This window comes from Heterodontus francisci, chromosome 4 (genome assembly GCF_036365525.1).
Source record: "Heterodontus francisci isolate sHetFra1 chromosome 4, sHetFra1.hap1, whole genome shotgun sequence".
Classification (NCBI taxonomy): Eukaryota; Metazoa; Chordata; class Chondrichthyes; order Heterodontiformes; family Heterodontidae; genus Heterodontus; species Heterodontus francisci.
The window spans coordinates 37,741,719-37,768,085 of record NC_090374.1 but is presented as its reverse complement, the minus strand read 5'-3'; the positions used below and the strand labels follow the sequence as shown (position 1 = coordinate 37,768,085).

General features: G+C 45.3%; 1 protein-coding gene across 3 annotated transcripts in view; it reads right to left on the bottom strand.

The window, feature by feature from the left end:
• The window catches only part of LOC137368963 (protein WWC2-like), a 271,726-nt gene that overhangs the window by 102,524 nt on the left and 142,835 nt on the right, over nucleotides 1–26,367 (bottom strand). For all 3 annotated transcript variants that reach the window (XM_068029350.1, XM_068029351.1, XM_068029352.1), the window contains one exon: nucleotides 11,027–11,230. In XM_068029350.1, coding sequence (XP_067885451.1) covers nucleotides 11,027–11,230 — 204 coding nt within the window. The remainder of the gene's footprint in view (nucleotides 1–11,026; nucleotides 11,231–26,367) is intronic.

Sequence of the window (26,367 nt, the reverse complement as noted above, 5' to 3'; positions counted from 1 at the left end):
GAACTGCTCATTGCCACCGACTGGATAAAGCTCACTGTATTAATAGGGGAGCTCTAAAAGCATTCACAGACCTTTTGAAAACAGTTCTACGCACTCATTACCTTACTGGATTAGTTTAACTCTTTTGCTCTGCCAATGAACTGAGAAAAGATGGCAAACATGGGTGTCAAATCTTTTGAAAAAGCACACGTAACTGTTTACTCTACAAAATGAAAGGAATGTTTGTAATTCTGCCACTCAGACCCCACTCAGTGTCATTAAGTGACTCTACACTTTGTTCTGCACTGTTATCACAGCATTGACGCACACAACATACATTGTCTTCACTGTAACTAAAATAAATGGGCTTTTTGTAAGCTTTCATCAGGTCACATGGCAAAAGTGCGCCAACAAAATCCAAAAATAGACCCACCTGCACGTATGGAGCATACAGATAAATGAACACACAAAAAAACAAAAATTGATACAAAATGATCACCTCAAACCAGTAAGATGCAGTAAACACTTGCCAGGATGAATCAATATGGATAGATTACAAATGTATTGAACAGTGTAAATAAAATGCGTTGATCTGAGAATGGTGATGCTTTGGGACGATTCATTACAAAATATACGGAATCCACAAATCAGTCTTTTTTCAATACAGTCAGACTTCTGTCTAGCACACTAGTGGCTACAAGCTACAGAATGTTGAGTGTTCACCACAGTTTTAAAATTTGAATCCCCAGTTTAGCCATTTTAAAATAAAATCTGTTTTCTGAAAAATACAAGAGACATAATCAGGAGTATCCAAGACAGGCAGCAAATTTACTCAAAAGTTTCATAATAATTGTTTGGAATATTTCAAAAGTCACATTTGGTACCATTCAGCAGCATTTTATTTTACAGACTAAACTTTTTTTGGAAGAAGGCACAATGGTTTATATATTGGTGTAATTACAGTGCATCCTCTTCATGCAGCCTTTATACATTGGCAGTATAACTGTGCATATTTGTACAGTAGTCTTGCATCCTTCAAGGTTAGAGAAGTCAAGTGGTAGAAGCAGAGAAGATAGTGGGACATGATTGCAATCCTATTTTCCTAGTTTAGCTGGGTGGGTTACTTTTCCAGAAAATGGCAGCACTCCTTTTCTAAGGCATTTTCTTTCCTTACTTTCCACAGGGTAAACTGTAGCACACACCTTCCAGGCTGAGAGAGAATGTAGGTGAATTTCTCACAGATCATGGCCAATGCTGCTGTGTATCCAGCTGTGAAGAACAGTTCAGGATGACATTCTTTTCCTCTCAATCCTATGTTCAAATTCTTTCATTGCCTCACCCCTCCCGATTTCTGTAAGCTCCTCTAGCCGTACAAACCTCTGAGAAGTTTCCTTTCATCCAACTCCTGCCTCTTCTGCACCCCTCACTCTCCTTACCCCATCATTGGTGGCTGTGGTTTCAGCGTCCTAGGCCCTAAGTTCTGGAATTCCCTCCCTAAACCTCTTCTCCTCTCTATCTCTCTCTCCTCATAAGATCGTCCTTAAAACCCACCTCTTTGACCAAACTTGTAGTCAGTCATCTCTCATAGTGGGCTGAATTTTTCCACGAATGAAGAAGTCCTGCTGTCGGGCCCGAAAGTGGGAGCCGACCCCGTGCTGGCAGGTGGCGGGACCCTGGGGTGACATTTTACCAGTGGCGCCCATTAAGAAGCTGTTGCCAGGGCCGCCGTCCTCTATTGGATGGCGGCCCGCCTCTCAGAGCTGCCTGCCCAATCAGAGGGCTGGCAGCTCGGCAGTGCCACTGCTAGCGGTAGCCACTGCTGAAGCTACATCACAGAGAGGGCCCTCAATGCCGAGGAGGCCTTGAAGCCAGGTTAGTTTTTTTGGGGAAGCCGTCACCAGGCGGCGGGCTCCACCCCGATGGTTTCCCTGCCATATTACCAGCCCTCCTGCCTCCCAGCCCGTCTCCAAACAGCTGGTAAAATCCAGCTTAATATCTCCCTTCTTGACCTGGTGTCACTTTTTGTCTGATGTGCTTCTCAGAAGCATCTTGGGACATTTTTTGATGAGGTACTTGTCCTAGGTTACAGGACAGTGCAAGGCTGATGTACTTGCCCTATATTACAGAACCGTGTGAGGCTACATGTTTCTAGTTTAGAGGGCTTTCACAGCAGGAATTGGCTTCAACTTAAGGTTTCCAGGGCTTTCCTAACCACTTTCCTAAAAACCTCAGAGATTGTGAGTTACGTAAAATAAACTGATCCAGTGATGTAAGTGGGAAATCAAAGCAAGTGGAGGTGAGGGCTACAACAATGTAGGGCTGATCGTCCAACACACTATAGCTTCAAGCAAACGTCCTCACAGGGAGTGCAATATTGATACAGTTACCTGCAATGTACAAGTAGAGCTGGGGAAAGATACAGAAATACAGAAATGGGGCTTGTAATGAAAGGAAAACCAGAAGAGGTGCAGGAAAGGCATGTAAAGGATAGTCTATGTGGGACGAAGCGATGAAGAAAGGCAAAAGAAATATTGACACTGAATTCCATAAATGGTTGTTTTTTACAAAACTATATCATATAAAGCTGGGAACATCACAATTGCCTAAATCAGGGAATCAGATCACACTGTCACTTTCCTGACAGTTTTGCATCTGTGGCAAGAGGGTGATGCAACACATTGAAACATTTACTGGTGGTGCTTGGGGGGGATCAGATATGAATCAGTTCCTCATCCAGTCTCATCTGTACTACTGTGGGGACACTCGGCATGGAGGACTACTGCTTCATCACAGTGGAAGGCGAGACAGTCAAACACAACAGCAGCAACAGCTTGCCTTTGTATAATGCATTAGGACAAGTACCTGCAGCCCCACACCATCATGTAATTTTTTTTTATTCATTCATGGGATATGTGCATTGCTGGCTAGGCCAGCATTTATTGTCCATCACTAATTGTCCTTGAGAAGGTAGTGATGAGCTTCCTTCTTGAACCGCTGCAGTCCATGTGAGGTAGGTACACCCACAGTGCTGTTTGGAAGGGAGTTCCAGGATTTTGACCCAGCGACAGTGAAGGAACGGTGATAGAGTTCCAAGTCAGGATGGTGTGTGGCTTGGAGGAGAACTTGCAGATGATGGTGTTCCCATGCATCTGCTGCCCTTGGCCTTCTAGGTGGTAGAGGTTGCTGGTTTGGAAGATGCTCTCTAAGGAGCCTCTGTGCGTTGCTGCACTGCATCCTGTAAATGGTACACACTGATGCCACTGTGCATTGGTGGTGGTGGGAGTGAATGTTTGTGGACGGGGTGCCAATCAAGTGGGATACTTTGTCCTGGATGGTGTCGAGCTTCTCAAGTGTTGTTGGAACTGCACCCATCCAGGCAACTGTGGAATATTCCATCACACTCCTGACTTGTGCCTTGTAGATGGCAGACAGGCTTCGGGCAGTCAGGAGGTGAGTTACTTGCCTCAGGATTCCTAGCCTCTAACCTGCTCTTACAGCCATGGTATTTATGTGGCTACTCCAGTTCAGTTTCTGGTCAATGGTAACCCCTAGGATGTTGATCGTGGAGGATTCAGTGATCGTAATGCCATTGAATGACAAGAGGAGATGGTTAGATTCTCTCTTGTTGGAGATGGTCAGTGGCTGGCACTTGTGTGGCACAAATGCTACTTGCCACTTTTCAGCCCAAGCTTGGATGTTGTTCAGGTCTTGCTGCATTTCTACACAGACTGCTTCAGTGTCTGAGGAGTCGCGAATGGTGTTGAACATTCTGCAATCATCAGCGAACATCCCCACTTCTGACTTTATGACTGAACGAATGTCATTGATGAAGCAGCTGAAGATGGTTGAGCCTAGGACACTACCCTGAGGAACTCCTGCAGTGATGTCCTGGAGCTCAGATGATTGACCTCCAACAACGACAACCATCTTCCTTTGTGCTAGGTATGACTCCAACCAGCGGAGAGTTTTCCCTGATTCCCATTGATTTCAGCTTTGCTAGGGCTCCTTGATGCCACACTCAGTCAAATGCTGCCTTGATGTCAAGGGCAGTCACTCTCACCTCAGCTCCAGAGTTCAGCTCTTTTGTCCATGTTTGAACCAAGGCTGTAATGAGGTCAGGAGCTGAGTGGCCCTGGTGGAACCCAAACTGAGCGTCAGTGAACAGGTTATTGCTAAGCAGGTGCTGCTTGATAGCACTATCGATGACACCTTCCATCACTTTACTGATGATCGGGAGTAGACTGATGGGGCAGTAATTAGCCGGGTTGGACTTGTCCTGCTTTTTGTGTACAGGACATACCTGGGCAATTTTCCACATTGCTGGGTAGATGCCAGTGTTGTAGCTGTATTGGAATGAGTTGGCTAGGGGTGTGGCAAATTCTGGAGCACAGGTCTTCAGTACTATTGCCGGAATATTATCAGGGACCATAGCCTTTGCAGTATCCAGTGCCTTCAGTCGTTTCTTGATATCATGCGGAGTGAATCGAATTAGAAGAAGTCTGGCATCTATGATGCTGGGGACTTCAGGAGGAGGCTGAGGTGGATCATCAAATTGGCATTTCTGGCTGAAGATTGTTGTAAATGCTTCAGCCTTATCTTTCACATTGATGTGCTGGGCTCCCCCATCATTGAGGATGGGGATATTTGTGGAGCCACCTCCTCCAGTTAGTGGTTTAATTGTCCACCAACGTTCACGGCTGGATGTGGCAGGACTGCAGAGCTTAGATCTGATCCGTTGGTTATGGGATCGCTTAGCTCTGTCTATCGCATGCTGCTTACACAGTTTGGCACACAGATAACCCTGTGTTGTTGCTTCACAAGGTTAAGACCTCATTTTGAGGTATGCCTGGTGCTGCTCCTGGCATGCCCTCCTGCACTCTTCATTGAACCAGGGTTGATCCTTCGGCTTGATGGTAATGGCAGAGTGGGGGATATGCCGAGCCATGATGTTACAGATTGTGGTTGAGTACAATTCTGCTGCTGTTGATGGCCCACACCGCCTTATGGATGCCTAGTTTTGTATTGCTAGATCTGTTCAAATTCTATCCCATTTAGCACGACGGTAGTGCCACACAACACGAAGGAGGGTATCCTCAATGTGAAGGCAGGACTTTGTCTCCACAAGGACTGTGCGGTTGTCACTCTTACCAATACTGTCATGGATAGATGCATCTGCGCAGGCGGACTGGTGAGGATGAGGTCAAGTATGTTTTCCCCTCTTGTTGGTTCCCTCACCACCTGCCGCAGATCCAGTCTAGCAGCTATGTCCTTTAGGACTCGGACAGTTCAGTCAGTGGTGATGCTGCCGAGCCACTCTTGGTGATGGACATGGAAGTCCCCCGCCCAGAGTACAGACTGCACCCTTGCCACTCTTAGTGCTTCCTCCAAGTGGTGTTCAACATGGAGGAGTACTGATTCATCAGCTGAGGGAGGGCAGTAGGCTGTAATCAGAAGGAGGTTTGACTATTGGATACATACATAACTGCAGCCCCACACTGTTCTGTAATATAGGACAATTACCTATAGCTCCCTCAGTTCTGCATTACAAGACAAGTACCGACAGCTCAAATTAAGCTAAAAACTCACTGTTGTTTCCAGCTAAGTATAGGGATTCTCAATTACCGCCAATTTCTCTTATCCACTGAGGGGACCCACTCCAATATGGAAGATACTCTCTGGACTCATGCTTTGTCTTTCACTACAACTATTTAGCACTCCATTTGCATTCGATTCCATGACATCTCTGTCATTTAATCTCTCCCCCTCCATCACAGACCTTCCCTTTTGTTCTTCTTCCCCCCCTTCCCCACTTTCACTTGCTCAAAAACTGTTACATTTCTAACTTTTGCCAAATCTGATGACAGCTCACTGACCTGAAACGTTAATACAGTTTCTCTCTACACGGATGCTGCCAGATCTGCTGAGTATTTCCGCCATTTTCTGTTCTCGTATCATCAAAGATAATCAAGTTTCTTAAGGTAAAAATTCCACAGACACTCTTTTAAGTTATAAATATTCAGTAAGTGTTCCATAGGCCTGCCGCTCTTCAATAAGCCATACTTACTGTGTAAGGTTTGACTAAACAGCAGAAGGTTATTAAGATTGTGTCACTGGTAATGTTCTGTTAAACTACCATAGATTGCAACTTATTAGTTGGACCCATTTTTCCAGCCCCAAAAATCATGTTACAATCAGGTGAGGAGGGGTCGAAGAGCTCCCCTCTTTTCCCTCTCCTTGTTTGACCACAACAGGGTTTATTTCTTTTTTTAAAAAGTGAATGTACTTACCAATTCAGTGAGTGTTCAACTATTTACATGCTATGATCATAAAAGAACCAATTGAACAGGTTTTCTTGATTTTAACAAAGAAAGAGGTTAGCTTTATTGTACTTAAACCAATATAAGTAAAATAACAAAATATGCTCCAACTTTCACTCACACACACTAATAGGTTACAGAGTGGGGAAGGTTAGATTGGTCTGATTAGAGTCTGAAGTAATAAAAAGGGATATACAGTCTGTGGAGTTTGGTGACTTGGTTGTCTTCTGGCCGAACTCAGAGCTCCTGAGGCTTCCGGCTTGTAGAAGTTGCCAGCAGATTTGGTGGTCCTCCTGGAAAACAGTGATACGGATAAGTTCCTTCACAGGGTCTCTGCTGCAGTGATGCTTAGGTGGTTACGACCAGCAGGAAGGGTTCAAAACTTGCCAGGTGGACTGGACAGGAGGGAGAGAGAGAGAGAAAGAGAGGGACCCCACTTGGGTCTCTTCTGATCAGTGTCCAATTGCTTGTCTGCTGCAGGGAGAGAAAAGCCAGCCTAAAACACACAGATGGTGGGCCTATCACATGATGGCTCAGTGTATTCCCTCTTGCAACTTAATTAGTTCATGCCTAGGAATTCCCCTTCTCTCAAAGTCCCATTGTTCAAGTGATTACCTTTGAGTGGTTCGACTCCACCAGTTTAATGTCCCAAGATTGCCTTTAATGTCTTGTTAATTGCGGCAGCGAGGCCTGGACAACGTATGCCAGCCAAGAGCGACGTCTCAATTCATTCCATCTTCGCTGCCTTCGGAGAATACTTGGCATCAGGTGGCAGGACTATATCTCCAACACAGAAGTCCTTGAAGCGGCCAACACCCCCAGCTTATACACACTACTGAGTCAGCGGCGCTTGAGATGGCTTGGCCATGTGAGCCGCATGGAAGATGGCAGGATCCCCAAAGACACATTGTACAGCGAGCTCGCCACTGGTATCAGACCCACCGGCCGTCCATGTCTCCGCTATAAAGACATCTGCAAACGCGACATGAAATCGTGTGACATTGATCACAAGTCGTGGGAGTCAGTTGCCAGCATTCGCCAGAGCTGGCGGGCAGCCATAAAGACAGGGCTAAATTGTGGCGAGTCGAAGAGACTTAGTAGTTGGCAGGAAAAAAGACAGAGGCGCAAGGGGAGAGCCAACTGTGCAACAGCCCCGACAAACAAATTTCTCTGCAGCACCTGTGGAAGAGCCTGTCACTCCAGAATTGGCCTTTATAGCCACTCCAGGCGCTGCTCCACAAACCACTGACCACCTCCAGGCGCATATCCATTGTCTCTCGAGATAAGGAGGCCCAAAAGAAATTGGGGCTGGCCAAGTGAGGCATTCCAAACTGGAGGGGACTGGCCAGACATCCCAACTCCCTCGCGATGCAGTGGAATGCAAGGGATTTTGATGCAAATTCTGGTGGCCATTTTAGCTGCTGGGAGTCACTTTTTCTCTGTTCCTTTCTTCTTTTTAAAATTTATTTCAGGTTTCCAGCCGATGGATTAAAAAGTAATCATTTGGCATGCTCGTGACAATATTTTTACATTTACTCTACGTATAAGTTGACCCCACCACCTTTTCAGCCATGACATGCTATACTCGCACTAGTAGTCAGCCTCAATTTTTTGCCCCACAAATGCATGTTTTACTTACCTTATAACTGGGCGCAAGGGGTCAACCAGGTGATACGGGCTGTGTTGCGAAGATGCGCAGGAGTTTAAGACACGCCCACACAGAGCAGACGCCACATGACGAACGACACAGAGAAGTGAGTCCTCCAGTAAAATGAATAAAGTCTGAAGCTGGTTTCAAGCTAAAAGTTCTAACATTTGCTAACTCGTCAAATAACCGTGCTGCAGCGAGGGATTCGGTATTAGTGAAAAACCAGTACGAGATTGGAAGAAGGAGGAATCCGTCCTGAAGAAGATGCCAAAGACCAAATGCGCCATGAGAACAGGGACCAGTCATTGGCCTGATCTTGAGAAGCGTTTTTTGGAATGGGTCCTCGAAATTCATCAGAATGGTTACATCGTCACCAGAAATACAATGCGTTTATATGCACTTAAGTGGGCCAAATCAAACTCGGAGTCCAGCAAAGATCTCAGAGCAACAGCTAGCTGGTGTAGCCACTTTATGGAATGAAAATGTCTCGTGTTGCGGCAGAAGACCAAGGTTGCTCAGAGACTACCAAAAGACCTCAATGCCAAAATTACCAGTTTCCAGCGATTCATCATCAGACAGCAGCAAAAACACAAATACTCATTATGCCACATTGGCAACATGGATGAAATGCCCATGAATTTCGATATACCCAGCAACCAACCTGTGGAATGGAAAGTTTCAAAAACAATTCTAGTGAAAACTACAGGACATGAGAAGACAAGATTCATGATGGTATTAGCCTGCATGGCCGACGGAACAAAATTAAAGCCTGTGGGAATTTTCAAACATAAAACCATGCTGAATATCAAGTTCCTGGCAGGAGTTTTTCTGCAGGTCCATGACAATGGTTGGATGAATGAGGATGGAGTGCAGTTATGAATCCATAATATGCGAAATAGGCATCCCAGTGGCCTACATAAAGAATGCCTCTTATTAGTGTGGGACATGTTCAGATCCCATATAACCGATGAGATCAAGAGCTGCCTGCGAAGAAATAACATCCACATTGCAGTTATACCGGGGGGGGGCTAACGTCCGTAGTTCAACCTTTGGATGTGTACCTCAACAAGCCATTCAAAGATCATGTTTGTGCCAAGTGGAATTGGTGGATGGTTCACAGAGAAAAAGCCTTCACAAAGAGTGGAAATAGGCGCACTGCCCCGCTTGAAGTCTTGAGTGGTTTTGTCATCAAATCGTGGGATGCTATTAGTGCACAAACTGTCATCAGATTGTTCAAAAAATGTGGAATATCCAATTCAATGGACGGAGAGAAAGATGATTTGTTGTGGAGGGATGATTATGAAATGGGAAGTGCCACATCTGATCCAGAGTGGAATCCTTACGATGATGCCATAGCCAAAGTGACTCAGAATGAATTCAATTAACTCTTTGTTTCAGATGCCAAAGATGATGAATTTAACGGGTATTAAAACGCTTTGATTGTGATTAAAGGTATCTTTGTGGAATTAATTTATTCAATAAACCGTGCCACACTGAGTTAATATGAACAAAGTGATTCCTGACAACGCAGCGGTCCGCCAACGTCATCAGAGTGCGCCAAGATGCGCACATGCGCAGCTACATCTGGCCAGGATTAAGTGGCGCATGTGTGGGATGACGTCATTGCGCAGCGTCAACGTCATTGCGTATCAGGGCCTGGTCCATCTTCGTGCATTCGTGATAAAGCGTCATCGGGTATCCAGCCCCCCGCCACTCGGCTGGAGGAAGCGGTTGAATGGGAGACTTTGAGGCTGGAGCTCGATCCCCTCGGCAACTCACTACAGACCTCAACGCTACCTCCCCTCAGTCACTCACTCCAAACCTCGCTGTTTTCCCCCACTCCCCTGGCCGATTGTTCCTTGCTTCGCGCCACCCCCCTCTCCAGCCGCTAGCTCTAGACACGGCGCTTCCCTCTTCTCGACCACTCGCTCCTACGACGCCCCGTCTCCTCTTGCGGCCCACCTTGCTTCTTCGGGCGGCTCCTGGTGACTGATCAAGCGTGAGAGCGAGTGGCTGAGAGGAGGGAAGCAGCACAGCCTAGAGCTAGCGGCTGGAGAGGGGCAGGGAAGCGGGGAGCGCACGGCCGGAGAGTGGGGTGGCGTGAAGCGAGGAACCATTGGCCAGGGGAGTGGGGGGGAGCAGAGAGGTCTGGAGCGAGCAGCTGAGGGGGGTTAAGTGGCCGGTGGGGAGGAGGGGAAGAAAGCGAATTGCCGAGGGGGGACAGCGGCCAGTGGGGCGGGAGCTAGTAGCTGCGTTCGGGTGAAATCAGTCCTGGTCAGTCATATAAACGAATCACAATAACGAATTAGCAGCACATTTTATACTCTGCCTGATTTTCTTTTCCATTGATCAGGGTGCCAATTCACTATCTTGCAATGGAAGTTCAAGCATTAAATTACTTTTGTATTTAACAGGATTACTGGAATATTAAATAGATCTGAGGATTACAGTTAGTATCCTATAACTACATAGTAGCATATTACTGGGCTACCATCCAACTTAATGTAAGGTTAGTTTGCTAGAACGATATGCCATAAGCATTTCCTGTGATAAATTGAGCAGCGCCATCTTTAATCCTGGCAGATGCCTGAACGTCACAGACACTGACGTTCCAGTTGAAGAGCCTGCATTTGTGCATGTGCAAGTACTAGAACCTAGTGGTTCTGTTGTCAGCAAACGCAGCCTAATATGAATTACCAGTTTTTTTTTTCACATTTCAAAATGACGACCACTCACACCCACACCGGCCGATCACATTTTACACGTATACATCAACCCTCGTTTTTGGAAGAAGATTTGGAGGCTTCAAGGGTCGACTTATGTACCGCGATCTATGGTACATTGACTTGATGTGTACACTGCTTATCCAGGACTACATGGCAGCAGCACAGTGCAAGTCTGTTTCCCTTGATAGATAATTCCAAGCATTCTTTCACTTATACAGAACACTATCACAAACACGAACTGTAAGCTGTGCTGCTTATGAATCAGGAGTCTTTTACCATCTGGAAATCTGGAAGGCAAACTAGGAACACACTTCTAGCAGGTGTGGACTATCTAGTGCTTTTCTCTCTGTACTTACAACTGGTCCGAGAACTGGACTTGTCCTTCCAGACATCATTGAGGCGCATGTACTCGTCAATGGCTAGTGCTAGTCTTTGCTCTTTAACTTGGTAGAGTTCCTTTTGAGTGCTGAGCGCATCCTGTGCCACCATCAGATAATCCTTCAGCATTCGCTCCTGCTCTTTCCTCCATTGAGCCCGCGGGTCCTCTAACTGTGTGGTTTCTGAAAGGGTAAAAATAATACATTTTTCATTAGTTCAAGGTGGAACAGGTTTGAGGGGCTGAATGGCTTATTCAAGTCCCCATGGTTTTAACTCACAATGTCTGGGTTGCTAGTCTATTTGAACTCTGGGCTATAGTCACGTTTGCCTGTCAGCCCCATTTAGAAACAGAACTTTAGTGTTCAATACACTGTCATGCCAACGTGCTTTGCTGCATGATAATTTTCTTTAATCCACTGACTGGAGATCTGAATTTATATATTTTTAAGAAATTTTAAAAAGAACAGATAAAAGATAACTTTGCTAGCGGCATAAGATGGCCACCTAATCTGCAACACTATATCCGATACTGCAAGGCCTGTGAGGTGGAGATGAAATGTCTGCTCATCCCAGCAAGAACCAGGAAGTTTAAGGGAACTCCCTGTTCTTTTTAGCAAGAAGAAATACACTACTAACTACCATGCTTGAATCACTGGGTGACTGTCATCTGACAAGCTGCCCCCTCCCATCTGTGGTTTTAAGCTGGTGTTTTCTCTGCAGCAGCAAGGAGAAGCATCTGGACTCTGACACGTGCAAATCCAAGTGGCGGTCCCCCCCTCTCTCTCTCTCTCTCCATTCCAGCTTTCAAGCTTCGAACTCTGCCTGTTGACTGACTACCTTCGCATACTCCGGCTACAATCAGAAACTGCTTTGGAGTAAATCATCTGCATCACTTTCTCCAAGAGACCCACCGAATCAGTCGTCTATCTTTTCAAACTATAAGCCTCGGGGCCACCGAATTCAGCTAGAAGCCAGCCGAATCACCAAACCCTACAGACTGTATAGTCCTTTCTTCTATGGACTTTACCAGTACTTTCTGCTATTTACTAAGACAGAAACAATCAAAGCAGTGCAGATAGGCATTCTCTGATGCTGTTGAGCTGTATTACACAGTTGATACTGTGGTGAATTTCAGGGAACCGGGAACACTGGGCACACTGCAGAACTGCTATGAGTAGAAGCAGTTCTCCGTCCCTCGCACAGTACTCATCAGGTCAGACAAGTCTAGTTGTGTTAAATCTGCACATTCCACAGATTACACAGTAGGACATATTGTCTCCTAGAAAAGTAGGTAAGGATAGGCATACCTAATGTTTAATAATCTAATGCGTCGTGCATGGAACTGGACACTATGTTACAGGTTTTAACTGTTCCGAGTCAGATTTTTAAAAAATTATCAAAACAAACGCATTTAAATATTGGAAATCTGAAATAAAAACAGAGAATGCCAAGAAGAAAATGTTCTGGAAATATACTGCTGATCCATCAGTACCTGAAAAGAGGAAAGCCGGGTTAAGGTTTCAGGTATAGCAATTCTGATGAAGCATCATCACCTAAAGCATCATCCCATCTTTTCTCAGTATAGATGCTGATGGATCTGCTGTGCGTTTCCAGTACTTTCTGCTGTTTATTAAGACAGAAACAATCAAAGCAGCGTAGATAGGCATTCTCTGATGCTGTTGAGCTGTATAACCCAGTTGTGACTGTGGTGTAATTTCAGGGAACCAGGGACACTGGGCACACTGCACAACTACTTTGAGTAGAAGCAGTTCTCCGTCCCTCATACAGTAGCATTGCTATCTCATTTATTTTGTACTCTTCTCCAAAAGTGTCAGCTTCCATCGACAGCAGGATTGTAAAATAGAAGGTGCACTTGTTTTCCTTCTGCAAGTCTGTAATTTCTCTATTGCAGGGAAATGTTTTTTAGTGCTAATTATAAATGAAAAACAACTTTTCAGCTCATAGCACAGAAAGAAACCTTCCTGAGATCAGAATGGTTCAGTGACTCCCTGCATTCTGGACAATCACGAAATTTTATCAGTGTGCCCCATTTAAGTTAACTGTTTCTATTTACACAGAGGTACTCACAATTGGCTCTCTGGGGCTGAATATAATTGATTTCCATTAAAAGTGGCACAAGAGAGTTTGCGTGCCAATTTTCATGGCAAACTCAACTGTGCCATCTTGATTGTTTAATCAAACCTTTCTTAACCTTTCCTAACTCCAGAATGTCTAAAGTCCCTGTTAATCAAATTTTGCTCTTCATTAAATTCCCCAGACAGTAAAACAATAAGAGAGGCAGCAATCAAAATGCAACACATTGGTCATGCATCAGCACATTTTTGTTTAATATGCAGATCCTGGGAAAAAAGGTGCTGAAACAAAGACCTGCAAACTCTGCCCATACTCCATCCAATGCCAAGTCCCGCTTAGCCATCAACAGTCCTCACTAACCTACATTGACTCCCATTGCCTCAAATTTAAATTCTCATCCTCATGTTTAAACCCTACATAGCCTTGTCCCTCTTTATCTCTATAACTTCCTCCAGAAATACTATCCCCCCAACCCACAAATTCAGTTCTTCTGACTCCAGGCCACATGTTTCCCTCCCTACCTCCCTTCGTTCCACCATTATACCTTCAGCCGCCTAGGCCTCACACTCTGGAACTCCAACCCTAACCCCCTCCTCCTTTCCATCAGGATCCTCGCAAAGCCCACCTCTTTGGCCAAACTTTTTGATACCCTCCTAATCCTCCTTCTTCGTCTCAGCATCCATTTTTTAATTACTCCTCTGAAGAGCTTTAGGGTGTTTTACTATTTTGTTGTTGCAGCTCTCTCCCTGTTAATATTTAATATTCTCGATGCTCATTAAAACATTTGTGAACATCCTATAACAGCTGGTGGGACCCACAAAAGTGTGGATCTCTAATATTACGAGTACCAGATGTGGCTCAGTTGGTAGCACTCTTGCCTGTGAGTTAGAAGGCTTTAGGTTCAAGTCCCACCACAGGACTTGACCACCAAAATCAAGGTTGATGCTCCACTGCAGCACTGAGGGAATGTTGCACTGGTGGTGATGCTGTCTTTTGGATGAGATGTTAAGCTGAGGCCCTGTCTTTTCATCAAAAGTTCTCTCTCCATCTAAAGTACTTAAGAACAACCAATAGTCAAGAAATGATAGCAGCCAACAAACTGCTGCAAAACAAGTATAAGTGTTAAGCTGACAGTTTTCATAATGATTGTGAACTTACTTATCACTGCACAGAAATGGAGCACATTTAACGGCAATAACTGCAATCTAAATGTGGCCTTGATGATCACTATTGAAATTTGCCCAACTGAATCTTGGTAACTTTGCTGAAGCATCTTTTTTGTTTTTCTCTCGGGTGTTAAACTACACAAGCTTTCCTAATGCCTCATTTGGTAAAGGTATCTGCAGCTGAGCCATACAGGTCAGAATGTCCCACATTTCTTGGTCTCTGACATAATTGACCACAGTTGAGGGGACGGGGGGAACAACAACCAGTCCCAGCAACCGTGAGCTAGGGAGGTGAAAAGAAAAGCAGCAGGGTTCCTGCTTCAGAATGCATGCACGTGCTGATGACAGAGGAGGCCAACATCCATTAAGGACAGGGTCGGGCTCAGCGATGGGTTCAAAAAGGCTTTACACACTCACCACAGGGCCACACATGAAGAATGACCAGGTGTGTGTCAGGTAATGGAGGGCTACCTAGTGCCCATTGAAGTCCACTCCAGACAGAAGTCAATGTTTTCAGGAGAGAGGAGAAAGGAGCAAAAGAAGGGCAACTTGAAAATAACAGCACTTGAAATACTTTCATCTCAATATTCTCCCAAAGCACACGACAAAAAGATACAGGGGTGAAGTTCCATGCAGCCTTTCCTACCCCACTTGCTGGAAGTGCAGCAGTCCATTTACATGCATGAATGGGTTACCACTGCACTTCCAACAAATTTATGGTGGCAGAGCAGGAGAAATTCTGAGGAAAATTAACTCCATATGCTGCTCTTTATGCATAGGAAAATTAAACCTTAACGGATCCAGAATGCTGATCTCTGCTCACTTCCCTGGCAATTGGCTAGAGCCAGAACTGGCAGATACATCACTTCAGCAAGTCTTTTCCAGTCAGATCAGCCATGAGGGTCTTTGCAAGCCTTCGTTTTCCAACAGAAACAGCCATTGTTTTTTAAGTTCATTCTCATATGTGAGGTGGGGGGGGTGGGGGGTCACTGGCTAGGCTGGCAGTTATTGGTCAGCTCTCATAGCCCTTGAGAGGGTGGTGGTGAGCCTTTTTCTTGAACCACTGCAGTCCTTGTGGTGGAGGTACTCCCACAGTGTTGTTAGGTAGAAAGTTCCAGGTTTGTGACCAAGCGACAATGAAGGAATGGTGATACATGCCCAAGTCAGGATGCTGTCCGACTTGAAAGGAAGACTTGAAGGTGACCATCAGGCATTCATCCATCATCCCCGAGCTCACTGACCTACACTGGCTCCCAGTCTGGAAATACCTCAATTTTAAAATTCTCATAAGTTGTTTTCAAATCCCTCCATGGTCGCACACCTCTCTATCTCTGTTCTCTCCCCCAGCCCACAATCCTCTGAGATCTCGGCCCTTCTCTAATTCTGGCCTCTTGCGCATCTCCGATTTGAATCACTCCACTACTGACGGCTGTGTTTTCAGCTCTGGAATTCCCTTACTAAATCTCTCTGCCTCTCTAACTCCTTCTCCTCCTCGAAGACTCTCCTTAAAACCTACCACTTTGACAAGCCTTTGCTTATCTGTCCTAACTATCTCCTTAGGTGATTCGGTGTCAAATTTTGTTTGCTAACACTCCTATGAAGCGCCTTGGGACATTTTACAATGTTAAAGGCTCCATATAAATGCACGTTGTTGTTGTCATGGTGTTCCCATGCACCAGCTACCCTTGTCCTCTCAGTTTTATTGCATATAGATGGAGGTACTTGCCCCATGCCTTTCTCAAAGAGATTTAACTGAGCCAGTCATGAAGATTCAGGCCACATTACTGCAAGACAAACCCCTTGAGACTGCAAATAATGCAGCCATGTGTGCCTCCTCACCTTTATAATGAACACTGCCCAGGTCCAGTTAGTATTCCCACTACTCGTAAAATCGTTTGTTCAATACTGTTGGTGTCTTTGAATTTCCAATAATACTCCATGGGAGATATATCCAGTGATTAGCTTTACTCAATTGAGACCAATTTCATGTCTCGGGGTCCTAGTCAAACCCAAGGAGCAGTATCAGCTGTGTCTCAGTTGACACTCTTGCCTCTGACTCACAATGTTCCGTGTTCAAGTCCCACTCCAGGGCTTGAGCACAAAAATCAAGGCCGACAGTCCAGTGCAATACTCAGGGAGCGCTGCACTGTCGGAGGTGCCACCTTTCAGATGAGACATTAAACCGAGGTCCCTTCTGCTTGCTTTGGTAGATGTAAAAGATGGCACTATTTTGAAGAAGAGCAGGTGAGTTATCCCTGGTTTCCTGGCCTATTTTTGTCCCTGAATTAACATAATAAAAACACGTTATCTGGTCATTATCACAGTGCTGTTTGTGGGAGTTTGCTGTGTGTAAATTGGCTGTCGTCTTTCCTACATTACAACAGTGACTACACTTAAAAAGTATATCATTGGCTGTAAAGTGCTTTGAGACATCTGATGGTCATGGAAGGGGCTATATAAATGCAAATCATACTTTTTTTTCAGACCATTTTGACATGAAGTCTGATAGGGAGCAGCTAATGTCCTAGTTTCTGTGATTGTCCTGAAAATTAACAATGAATGAATAAATTTGTAGAAATGTGAAAATGATTTTGCCAAGCCTCCCTCAACAAGCAGTCTATTTAAATGATTCTGCTTATTGATTTTTTTCCAAAAGTACATAAGAGACAGGATGCAGTTAATGTGTCACCCACACAGTCCTGGAATCAGATATGAGGAGTGGGAGGATAGGGCAGATGGTCTGTTCCACAGACTTGTATATTCCTATGTCTGTGGTAAACAAAGCTTAACCCTTTTGGTATGGTTTATCTGTAAGTTTTGCTTTACTGATCAGCTTTGAAGTGGTATAAAATGTACTGCAATATTTAAGCTTGTAAGGATTATAGTAGCACCTTCACAATCCAACAACTGCAACAAAATGCATCAAGAATGCAAAAGCTGTACAATCTGCCATGGCTCTATGCTGCTCATTTTTATTAATCAGCCACCTATGTCGCTCTCCAAAGCACGTATCCTTATTGAGGTACTGGGCTACAGGCACCAGTACCTTGCACAATTGGCAATTCTTCAGGTGTGGGGCCTGATAGTGAGCGTCACCAGACTATGTTACTACACGTAGTATTACAGCCAAGCCTGATCACGTCCTCACACAAAGTCCACAAAAATGCATTTTCAGCAGTGGTCACTGCATAAGAAACTAGCACACCTCCCTAGAAGAAGGGCACTGAAGCCAAATGTCATGCTCCAACTGGGGATCGTAACTGTGAGCTTCTGGTCTTACAGCTCAGCTACTTTCCACACCGTTCTTTATGCATACTGGAACATGATATAGACGGGGAAAAAAATGTTTCTATCTTTATAAACACATGTCAAAATATGTAAAGAGATTTTTACAATTATGTAACCAACTAACGTTTCATAGAGTCATTACACCACAGAAGGACGACATTCAGCCCATCAAGTCCATGCCCGTTCTCTGTACAGCAATTCATTCAGTCCCATTCCCCCACCCCAATCCCCATAACCCTCCAAAATAATTTCCCTCAAGTGCATCTCCAATTTCCTTTTGAAAGCATTCACCATCTCTGCCTCGACCATCCTCATCGGCAACGAGTTCCAGGTCATTATCACTCACAGTGTAAAAAAAGTTCTTCCTCACATCCCCTATTTCTCTTTCGCGAAACCTTAAATCTATGTCCTTTAGTCCTTGTACTATCGGTTAACGTGAACAGCTTTTCTTTGCCTACCTTATCCAAACCTCTATCAATCTCCTTTGCCCCAAAGACAACAACCCCAGCTTCTCCAACCTAACCTTATAGCTAAAATCCCTCACCCCAGAACCATTCTGGTAAATCTCCTCTCCAACCTCTCAAGGACCCTTACATCTTTCTTAAAGTGTGGTGACCAGAACGGGATGCAATACTTTAGTTATGGCCTAACCAGATCTTTATGAAGGTTTCCTATAACTTACCTGCTTTTGTACTCAATACCTTTATTTATGAAGCCTTAGATCCCATATGCTTTGTTAATCACTCTCTCAATATGTCCTGCCGCCTTCAAATATCTGTGCACATGAAATCCCAGCCTCCCTGTCCCTGCATACTCTTTAGAATTGTGCCATTATTGTCACTACATCATATTCCCACACGATTATTTGTGCTTGTAGCTCACCAACCTTATTCACCACACTTTGTGCGGTTACATGCATGCATTCTAAACCTGTCTTTGTATTCCTTCTAGTCCTTCTTCATTTGCTCCTATCTAATATGGTACAGTAATACTTCCTTCTGTAGTACTATCCAACATGCTCACTCCTTTATGCACCTTATTCCTCTTTTCTACTTCTATATGCTGGTGACCAAACCCCCTGCCAATTTAGTTTAAACCCTTCCTGACCACACAAGTGAATCTCCCTGTGAAGTCATTGGTTCTCGTCCTGTTGAGGTCCAACCCATCCCTTTCAAATATGTGTCTCCTGCCCCAGAACTGGTCCCAATGCCCAAGAATTTTAGCCCCTCCCTCCTGCAACATGCCTCATGCCACATTTGGCTCCTCCCTACCTTCCTATTTCTACTCTCACTGGTAAGTGGGGCCAGGAGTTTCATAACTTATTCTCCTATCTCCTTTAGATTGCTAGTCCCCATTAGGTTGTTTTTTTTTCTAATTCTATGTGCCCTCGTCAGTAGAGTAGTTTTTCTAATTCTATGGCCTACGTTAACACTATCAATGTTTGATAGGACACAGACAATGGGCAGAATTTTGATCTGAGCAGTGAGTCATTCGTTAGATCTGCACTTCTTCATAGACTTTCTAATGTCTTTTTTTAATTCTTTCATGGGATATGGGTGTCACTGGCAAGGCCAGCATTTGTTGCCCATCCCTAATTGCCCTTGACAACTGAATGGCTTGCTGGGCCATTTCAGAGGGTAGTTAAGAGTCAACCACATTTTACACGACAGGTTGCTGTCAGCCAACCATCCAAAAAGTGCAGCGCCTCCTAAAGGGCATCTGGCAGCTCAGTGAACAGGGTAAGCAACTGTGTATCTCCTTAACCAATCAGATTGAAGAACTGTTAATGAGCAGCGCAGTCATAGAAAACATAGAAAATAGGAGCAGGAATAGGCCATTCGGCCCTTCGAGCCTGCTCCGCCATTCATTACGATCATGGATAATCATCCAAATCAATAACCTGTTCCTGCTTTCGCCCCATACCCTTTGATCCCTTTAGACCCAAGATGATCCCTTTAGACCCAACAGTCTGAGCCAGGAAGTGTCAAGAATATTGAATTCAGTGTCAAATCAGGAACAGAAAGTGCAAGAAAGAAAGGGAAGATAGATTCAATTAAGGGAGAGATAAAAGAGACAAAAAAATGTTTTAATTTTTTTAAATTTGCAAGAATAATTAAAAAATGATGGAATGAGACTCCACACTTATAAAAAGTGCATTTTTAGTGCCCGAGAAGTTGTTTGGGAATAATGAAGGCCTACCACACTGTTAGACCAGAATGGACAAGCTCTAACCTTGTTTGGCGAATTTATTCTGTATCTATGATGTCAGAATAGGAACACTGTTCAATCCATTCGAATGGGAAAAACCAGGCAGCGAGATGCTGTTTTCAAGCAGCTTTTGGGAGGAATGGCACATCTCAGAAGCAACTTCTAAATTTCCCTGTTTGTGCAATCACTAGAAGTTGCTGTATGTTTTCTATGTAAATAACAGAGAGCGCTGATGGTCTCACTGTTATTTTTACAGCAAAATCCAGCCCATTATGAGGAAGGCAAATTCCATGTCAGCCACCCACTTCCCCGGACTCCTCTGCTGAGTTCCCTTCCAACTCCATCTAGTATCCCAAAAATATACTTTAGTCATAAAATTTGGGGAAAAAAATACTCACAGGTTCAAGAATGAAATTCACAAACAGATCCACATGAGAGTTTAGTACTGTCATGTCACACACTGTGCTGCCTAAACAAGTCTTATATTTCTTTATCACAGGGATTCCAGTACTTCATAGAAATGTAGGTTTCAATGTTAAACAAGGGAAGTAGAATAGCAAAAGCATTAAATAAACAGGGTTTTGGGCTTCCACTGTTTTCTGCCTAATTGCAAAAATCTGCCAGGGACTAGAACAATATATGCACCATTCAGATGATGGCACAAACTCATTAGTTGCTTTGCGAACGCTTGACAGACTGCATTTCTTTACTATTTGGCAAAATATATCAGAACTTTTGTGCAGTCAGATGCTTTCTTGGTGCATTTTATTCATGGCTGAACAAGGAGTACAAACTTGCTCTAGAGAAAAATACAGGAGAAATGCTGAGAACCCAGGAAAAATTTCATCACGGCTTGAAATTCCAGAAAACATACTCCATGAAAAATTGTGCGCCCACCCCACCCCCACTCAACCCCCCCAACCGGCCACCCGCGCCCTGAAGCTCACTAAAACTCTGAAACCATGCCATACAGACCAGGAAGGGCCCCAACACATTCTTGTGCCTGTGCGGGGTTAATTAATCTAAAGTAAGAAAGCAACTGTTATTCTGTAATCAAGTTGGCTGAACAGATATCACTCTAGTCTCTGAATCAGAACATCATAAATTCTCAATCTCCCCATGCCCAGAATTTGAGCTATGATCCAGGCTGACACTTCAGCGTTTCTGCAGTGAAGGAGTACTACAGATGCCATCCAGGGGTCGGCAACATGTCCGCACACGGACAACAGTGTCTGTGATTAAAAATGTTGAGATCCATGACTGGTAATTTCAGGGATGAGAAATTTCCCATTGGCTTCTTCTTCCAGACAGGGCTGACTTTAAAAAAATCGTAGCTGACAGATTTGTGGTTTCCTGGCTGGTTCCAATTCTTTTTTTTAAAACCTGCTGAAAACCACGCATCTGTCCGAAGTATGGAAGCCACTGTATCTGCTCTAAGCACCTGTGAAAAGGGAACTGACGGCAGCAATTTAATAAAGAAACTGACCAACCACAAAGCTGAGAGTTCCAGCTCGCTGCAACTATCGGGGACAGAGGAGTGGGGGTGGGGGTGCAGGAGAGAGAGCACGATAGACGATGAGAGACAGCTGGGGAGAGAGTGAGAGGGGGAGGAAGAGAGAGGGGGAGGGGGAAGAGAAGGGGATAAGAAGGGGGAAGGGGTGGGACAGAGAGGGAGGGAGGAGAAGAGAGAAAGGGAGAGAGCGAGGGGGAAAGAGAGAGGGGGAGAGAGAGAGGGGGGAGAGAGATGGGGGGGGAGAGAGAGAGGGGGAGAGAGAGAGGGAGAGAGAGAGGGGGGTGAGAGGGAGGGGAGACAGAGGGGGGAGAGGGGCGAGAGAGGGGGAGAGAGAGAGGGGGGAGAGAGAGGGGGGAGAGAGAGAGGGGGAGAGAGAGAGGGGGAGAGAGAGAAGGGGGTGAGAGGGAGCAGAGAGAGAGGGGGGAGAGGGGCGAGAGGGGGGGGGAAAGAGAGTGGGGAGAGAGAGGGGGGAAGAAAGAGAGGAGGAGAGAGAAGGGAGAGTGGAGGAGAGAGAAGAAAGGGTGAGAGTGGGGGAGAGAGAAAGTGGGGAAGAGAGAGAGAAGGGAGAGAGGGAGGGAGAGAGGGGGTGAGAGAGAAAGGGGGAGAGAGAGGGGGGAGGGGGGAGGGAGGAGGGGGGAGGGAAAGAAGGGCAGGGGGAGGTGAGGAGGGGGGAAAGAGGGAGAGAGACAGGGTTAGACAGATGGGGTTAGAAAGACGGGGGGAGTGAGAAGGGGGGAGAGAGAAGGGGGAGAGAGAGAGAGAGAGGGGAGGGGGGGGAGAGAGGGGGGAGAGAGTGGGGGGGGGACAGAGGGTGAGAGAAGGGGGGAGGAAGAAGGGACAGGGGGAGGGGGAGAGGGGGATAGAGACAGGGTTAGAGAGAAGGGGTTAGAGAGAAGGGGGCAGGAAGAAGGGGGCAGGGAGAAGTGGACAGAGAGAAGGGGGGAGAGAGAAGGGGGGAGAGAGAAGGGGGTAGGGAGAAGGGGGTAGGGAGAAGGGGGAGAGAGAAGCAGGGAGAAGGGGGGAGAGAGAAGGAGGGAGAGAGAAGGGGGAGAGAGAAGGGGGGAGAGAGAAGGGGGGAGAGTAGTGGGGGAGAGAGAAGGGGCAGAGAGAAGGGGGGAGAGAGAAGGAGAGAGAGAATGGGGGAGAGGGAGAATGGGAGAGAGAGAAAAGGGGGGCGAGAGAAGTGGGAAAGAGAGAGAGAGAGAGAAGGGGGGAGAGAGGAAGAGGGGAAACTGAGAGTGGGAGAGGGGGAACAGAGGAGGAAGAGAGGAGGAGGAAGGGGGAGGGTCAGAGAGGGGGAGAGTGGGGAAGAGAGAGAGGGAGGAGGCAAGGGGGAGAGAAAGAGAGGGCGAGAGGAGAGGGGGAGAGAGAAAAGCAGGAGGGAGAAAGAGGGGGAGACAGCGAGGGGGAGAGCAATAGGCACAGAGGGCGGAGAGAGAGAGGTGGGAGAGAGATGGACACAGAGAGGGGATAGAGGTTGACACAGAGAGGGACAGAGAGTAAGAGGGGAGAGAAAAAGATCAGGATCACTCCAGACAGATGGACATCTATGCGGATTCTCCACATCGCTACATCAAGTGCGTGGACAGACATTGACTACTTGTGCAAGCAAAAATAATGACAGGTTCTCACTAAATAGGGAGAAATGTGTTTTAAATCGGACTGTATTTTGATGGCATTAGGTTGGCTATATACTTTATATACAGACTAATTGCCCCCATGTCCATGACTGAGTCAATAATTTTGTCAAATGTCTGTGGTGCAACATCGCAGTGCCTATTCCTGGTGCCATCTTTTGGATCATATGTTATACTGAGTTTCTGGGCGTTCAAGTGGACATAGAGGATCTCATGAAATATTCCAAGAAAAGGAAGATTGAGGAAGAGAGTCTGGGCTAAAATGTATTCTTCAATCAACCAACACCACACACAAGAGAAGATATTGGTGTTTGCGGGATCTTGCTGTGTGTCAGATGGACTGCAATGTTTGTACTTCAGAAGTAATTCATTGCAATGAAAAGCCCTTTGGCATGTCGCGACGATGTGATCGCTGCATAAAGGCAAATTTTCCCTTTCACTTTCTTACAAATGATCTTGGTGCCCTGTGATAGGGAGAGAGGAAAAATAAATGGCCAAGGCTTCCTGTTCCCACCCAATTACTGTCTGTCCAGTGCCCCTGCTGGAAGTGTGAGGGGGTAAGTGGGTGAGGGCAGGATTAAACTCTGCCCCACACAATGAAACAACACTCCCTATCCAAGCTCACATATGCAGAACAGCAGTTTATTGGGGTATTGGGGGACAGCTGATACTTGCAGAATTGGACCTGTGAAAATCAGCACCCTCAACAGAAGAGGAGAAAACATAGCGGAGGGGGGTGGGTTGGGGGGGGGGGGGGGTGGGGGTGGGGAATGAAAATAAATGAACATTTCTGAATGACACTCCTTAGAATTCAGCTGTAGAGGCGCTGACGGAATAATGACAAGAATTTATTGTGCAAGCCGGGCAGTTTCCTCTTGATACAATCCACTGCACATGTGCCCAAACTAAGCCAAGATTGCTGCAAAATTCCCTTTATGGAGAGTGAATAACTGTCTCTCCTGATAAAGTTCACAGCAAGATTTACACCCTGCAGCAGCCTGGGAGACAGCAGCATCACTCCTTCCTTTCAGGAATGAGAGAAATTATTTCTGTTGGCTGCCAGAGAACATATAAATCTTGCTCACAGACACAGCTTAACACCGCCACCAACATGGTTACACATAGATGGTGATCACCCAATATAAAGCTGTCTACTGTAGAAAATGACAGTCCACCGATACCAATTGTGTACAAGAGTGCTCTCTTGCAATTGCAGAGACTCACAGAAACATACCAAGTTGTTGAAAAAGTCAGTCAATCAGTCACGGACTGTGACACAGTTGCTAAGTAGTGTCATCCATACTGATCTGGAAGGTCCCAAGTTTGATCTCAGCTGGGGAAGCAGCTGGAGTGCTTACAGTTCTCCACAGCGACATTGGGATCGGGCAGGGAGAATCCAAGCACCTAATTACGAACCAGGAACTCCTCCTGAAAGTGTCTGTGACACTGTGATGATGCCCATCACAATCGAGGAACCCATGGACCCTCATTTCTCAGGCTAAGACAAAAAGAATAGGCAGGCAAAGTGCCATAAAACTGTACCCAGCATGAGTCAACACCTTCGGTAAAGAGGAAAAGAACTTGACAATTGCAAAAAAAAACTTCAAAAAGAACTCAAATTTTGCGAATGGACTGCCTGAAAGGGTGGTGGGTAACTTTTTACAAGGAATTGGATATATACTTGAATAGGAACAAAATTGTAGGGCTGTGAGGAAAGAATGGGGCAGTAGGACCAATTGGATAGCTCTTTCAAAGACTTGGCACAGACAAGATGGGCTGAATGGCCTCTGTGTGTTCTGTAAGATTTTATGATTCTATTCTATGTAGCACTTTTCATGATCTTTGAATGTCTCAAAATGTTTCATTACCAATGAATTACGTTTGTGAGATTGTGACCATGACTTGCTGCTCCTCCTCAACCTCACATCATTAAACACTCCCTCCCTTTAATCACTTCTATCTTTGTAATCCTGGACTCTCATGGCTCCACTCCTACTAGTGTTATGTAAAAAGTACTTGAAGGGCTGATATTTGAATTGTGGACTGAGTGAAGTGTGCATGGATTGCAAGGCATCTGTTTCCAAGCAGCTCAACAGGAAAATGACTGGAAGATTTATAACTGTCACATGACTTGATTGTGGGTCTTAGTTTCACTTTGCATTGTGAAAGCGTGGGCTGGACCAGCAGCATGCAGTGAGACCTGGCTGGGACCTGTTTTGCAGACCAGAGAAAAGACTTGCCTCTCTTGGAAAAAGAAATCCTACATTTGAGGTGGTTGCTGTGGTCTGCCTGGAGAGAGGAAAAGTCCCGTGGAGAGAGAAAAGATACAGGAAAAGAGGAGTTGCTGCTTTGTGGAGGAAAACTGCTTTGCAGAGGGAAAGCCCCTGCAATTTGAAAGGTAACAAATTCCTATTGCCTCCAGTCTCTGGAAAATTCCTGCTGGAAGAGTGATTCCTGTTGTCTCTTGTGTTTTTAAGGAGGTCCTGAAATCTCAAGAAAGCTTCTATTGCTACTTCAAAACCCAAGCAGACCTGTTATTAGACTCTTTTGCTGAAAGACCTGTGTGATGCCTGCTGCAGACAAATTGCCTTGAAAGCTTACTCATCATAGACTGTTCAACAACCTCGCCTAGAGAGACTTCGAATGGCATCTGACTATTGAACTCTGGGACACCTCACTGACCCAGAGATATCCTATCAGACCATGACAACCCAATTACTTTATTATTCCTAAGAAATAGTTGTAACCCGAAAAAGCCTTTTTCCCCAGTGAACTATTTGTTTTGAATGTGTACGAGGGTTAGGAAGAATAAGAAGTTTTAAAAGAATCTTTTCACATGTAGAGTTATCTCATTATTGGTTAAGACTTTATTTATTAATAAATAGTTAATTTTGTTGTTCAAAGAAACCTGGCTTGATGTGCTTTATTCTGGGGGACAAAGAGTGTTTAATTTGGCTATTTTTCCAGTAGGTGGGAAACTTCACTAATATGCTATGAACTATGGAGTAGTGGAGCTGAATTAACAGTGCATTACTCCCGCATTGGTCGTAACACTAATCATGCCATAAACACTGCCTCCAATGGCTTCTCCTCCCATGCCCAAATGATCCCATCTAATGAACCCCAGAGCTCCATCCATAGCACCCTTCATTGTCACTGAAATGCGACCCTTTGATAATATCTCCCAAAGCACAGGGTTAGCCAGTGACACTCAACTTCGCCTCTCCTTCACTTGCAACAATCTCAGGGCTGTTGCCATTTTCTCATAATTGCCTATCCAACATGATGACCTGGATGAACCACATTGTTAAATGTTGGTAAAACCAAAACCAATCAAGTCAATGGCTTAGTAATTGGATGATAAGATGTTCTCTGCGAACACAAAGTGCTCTATCCAATAGCAAAACTCATTG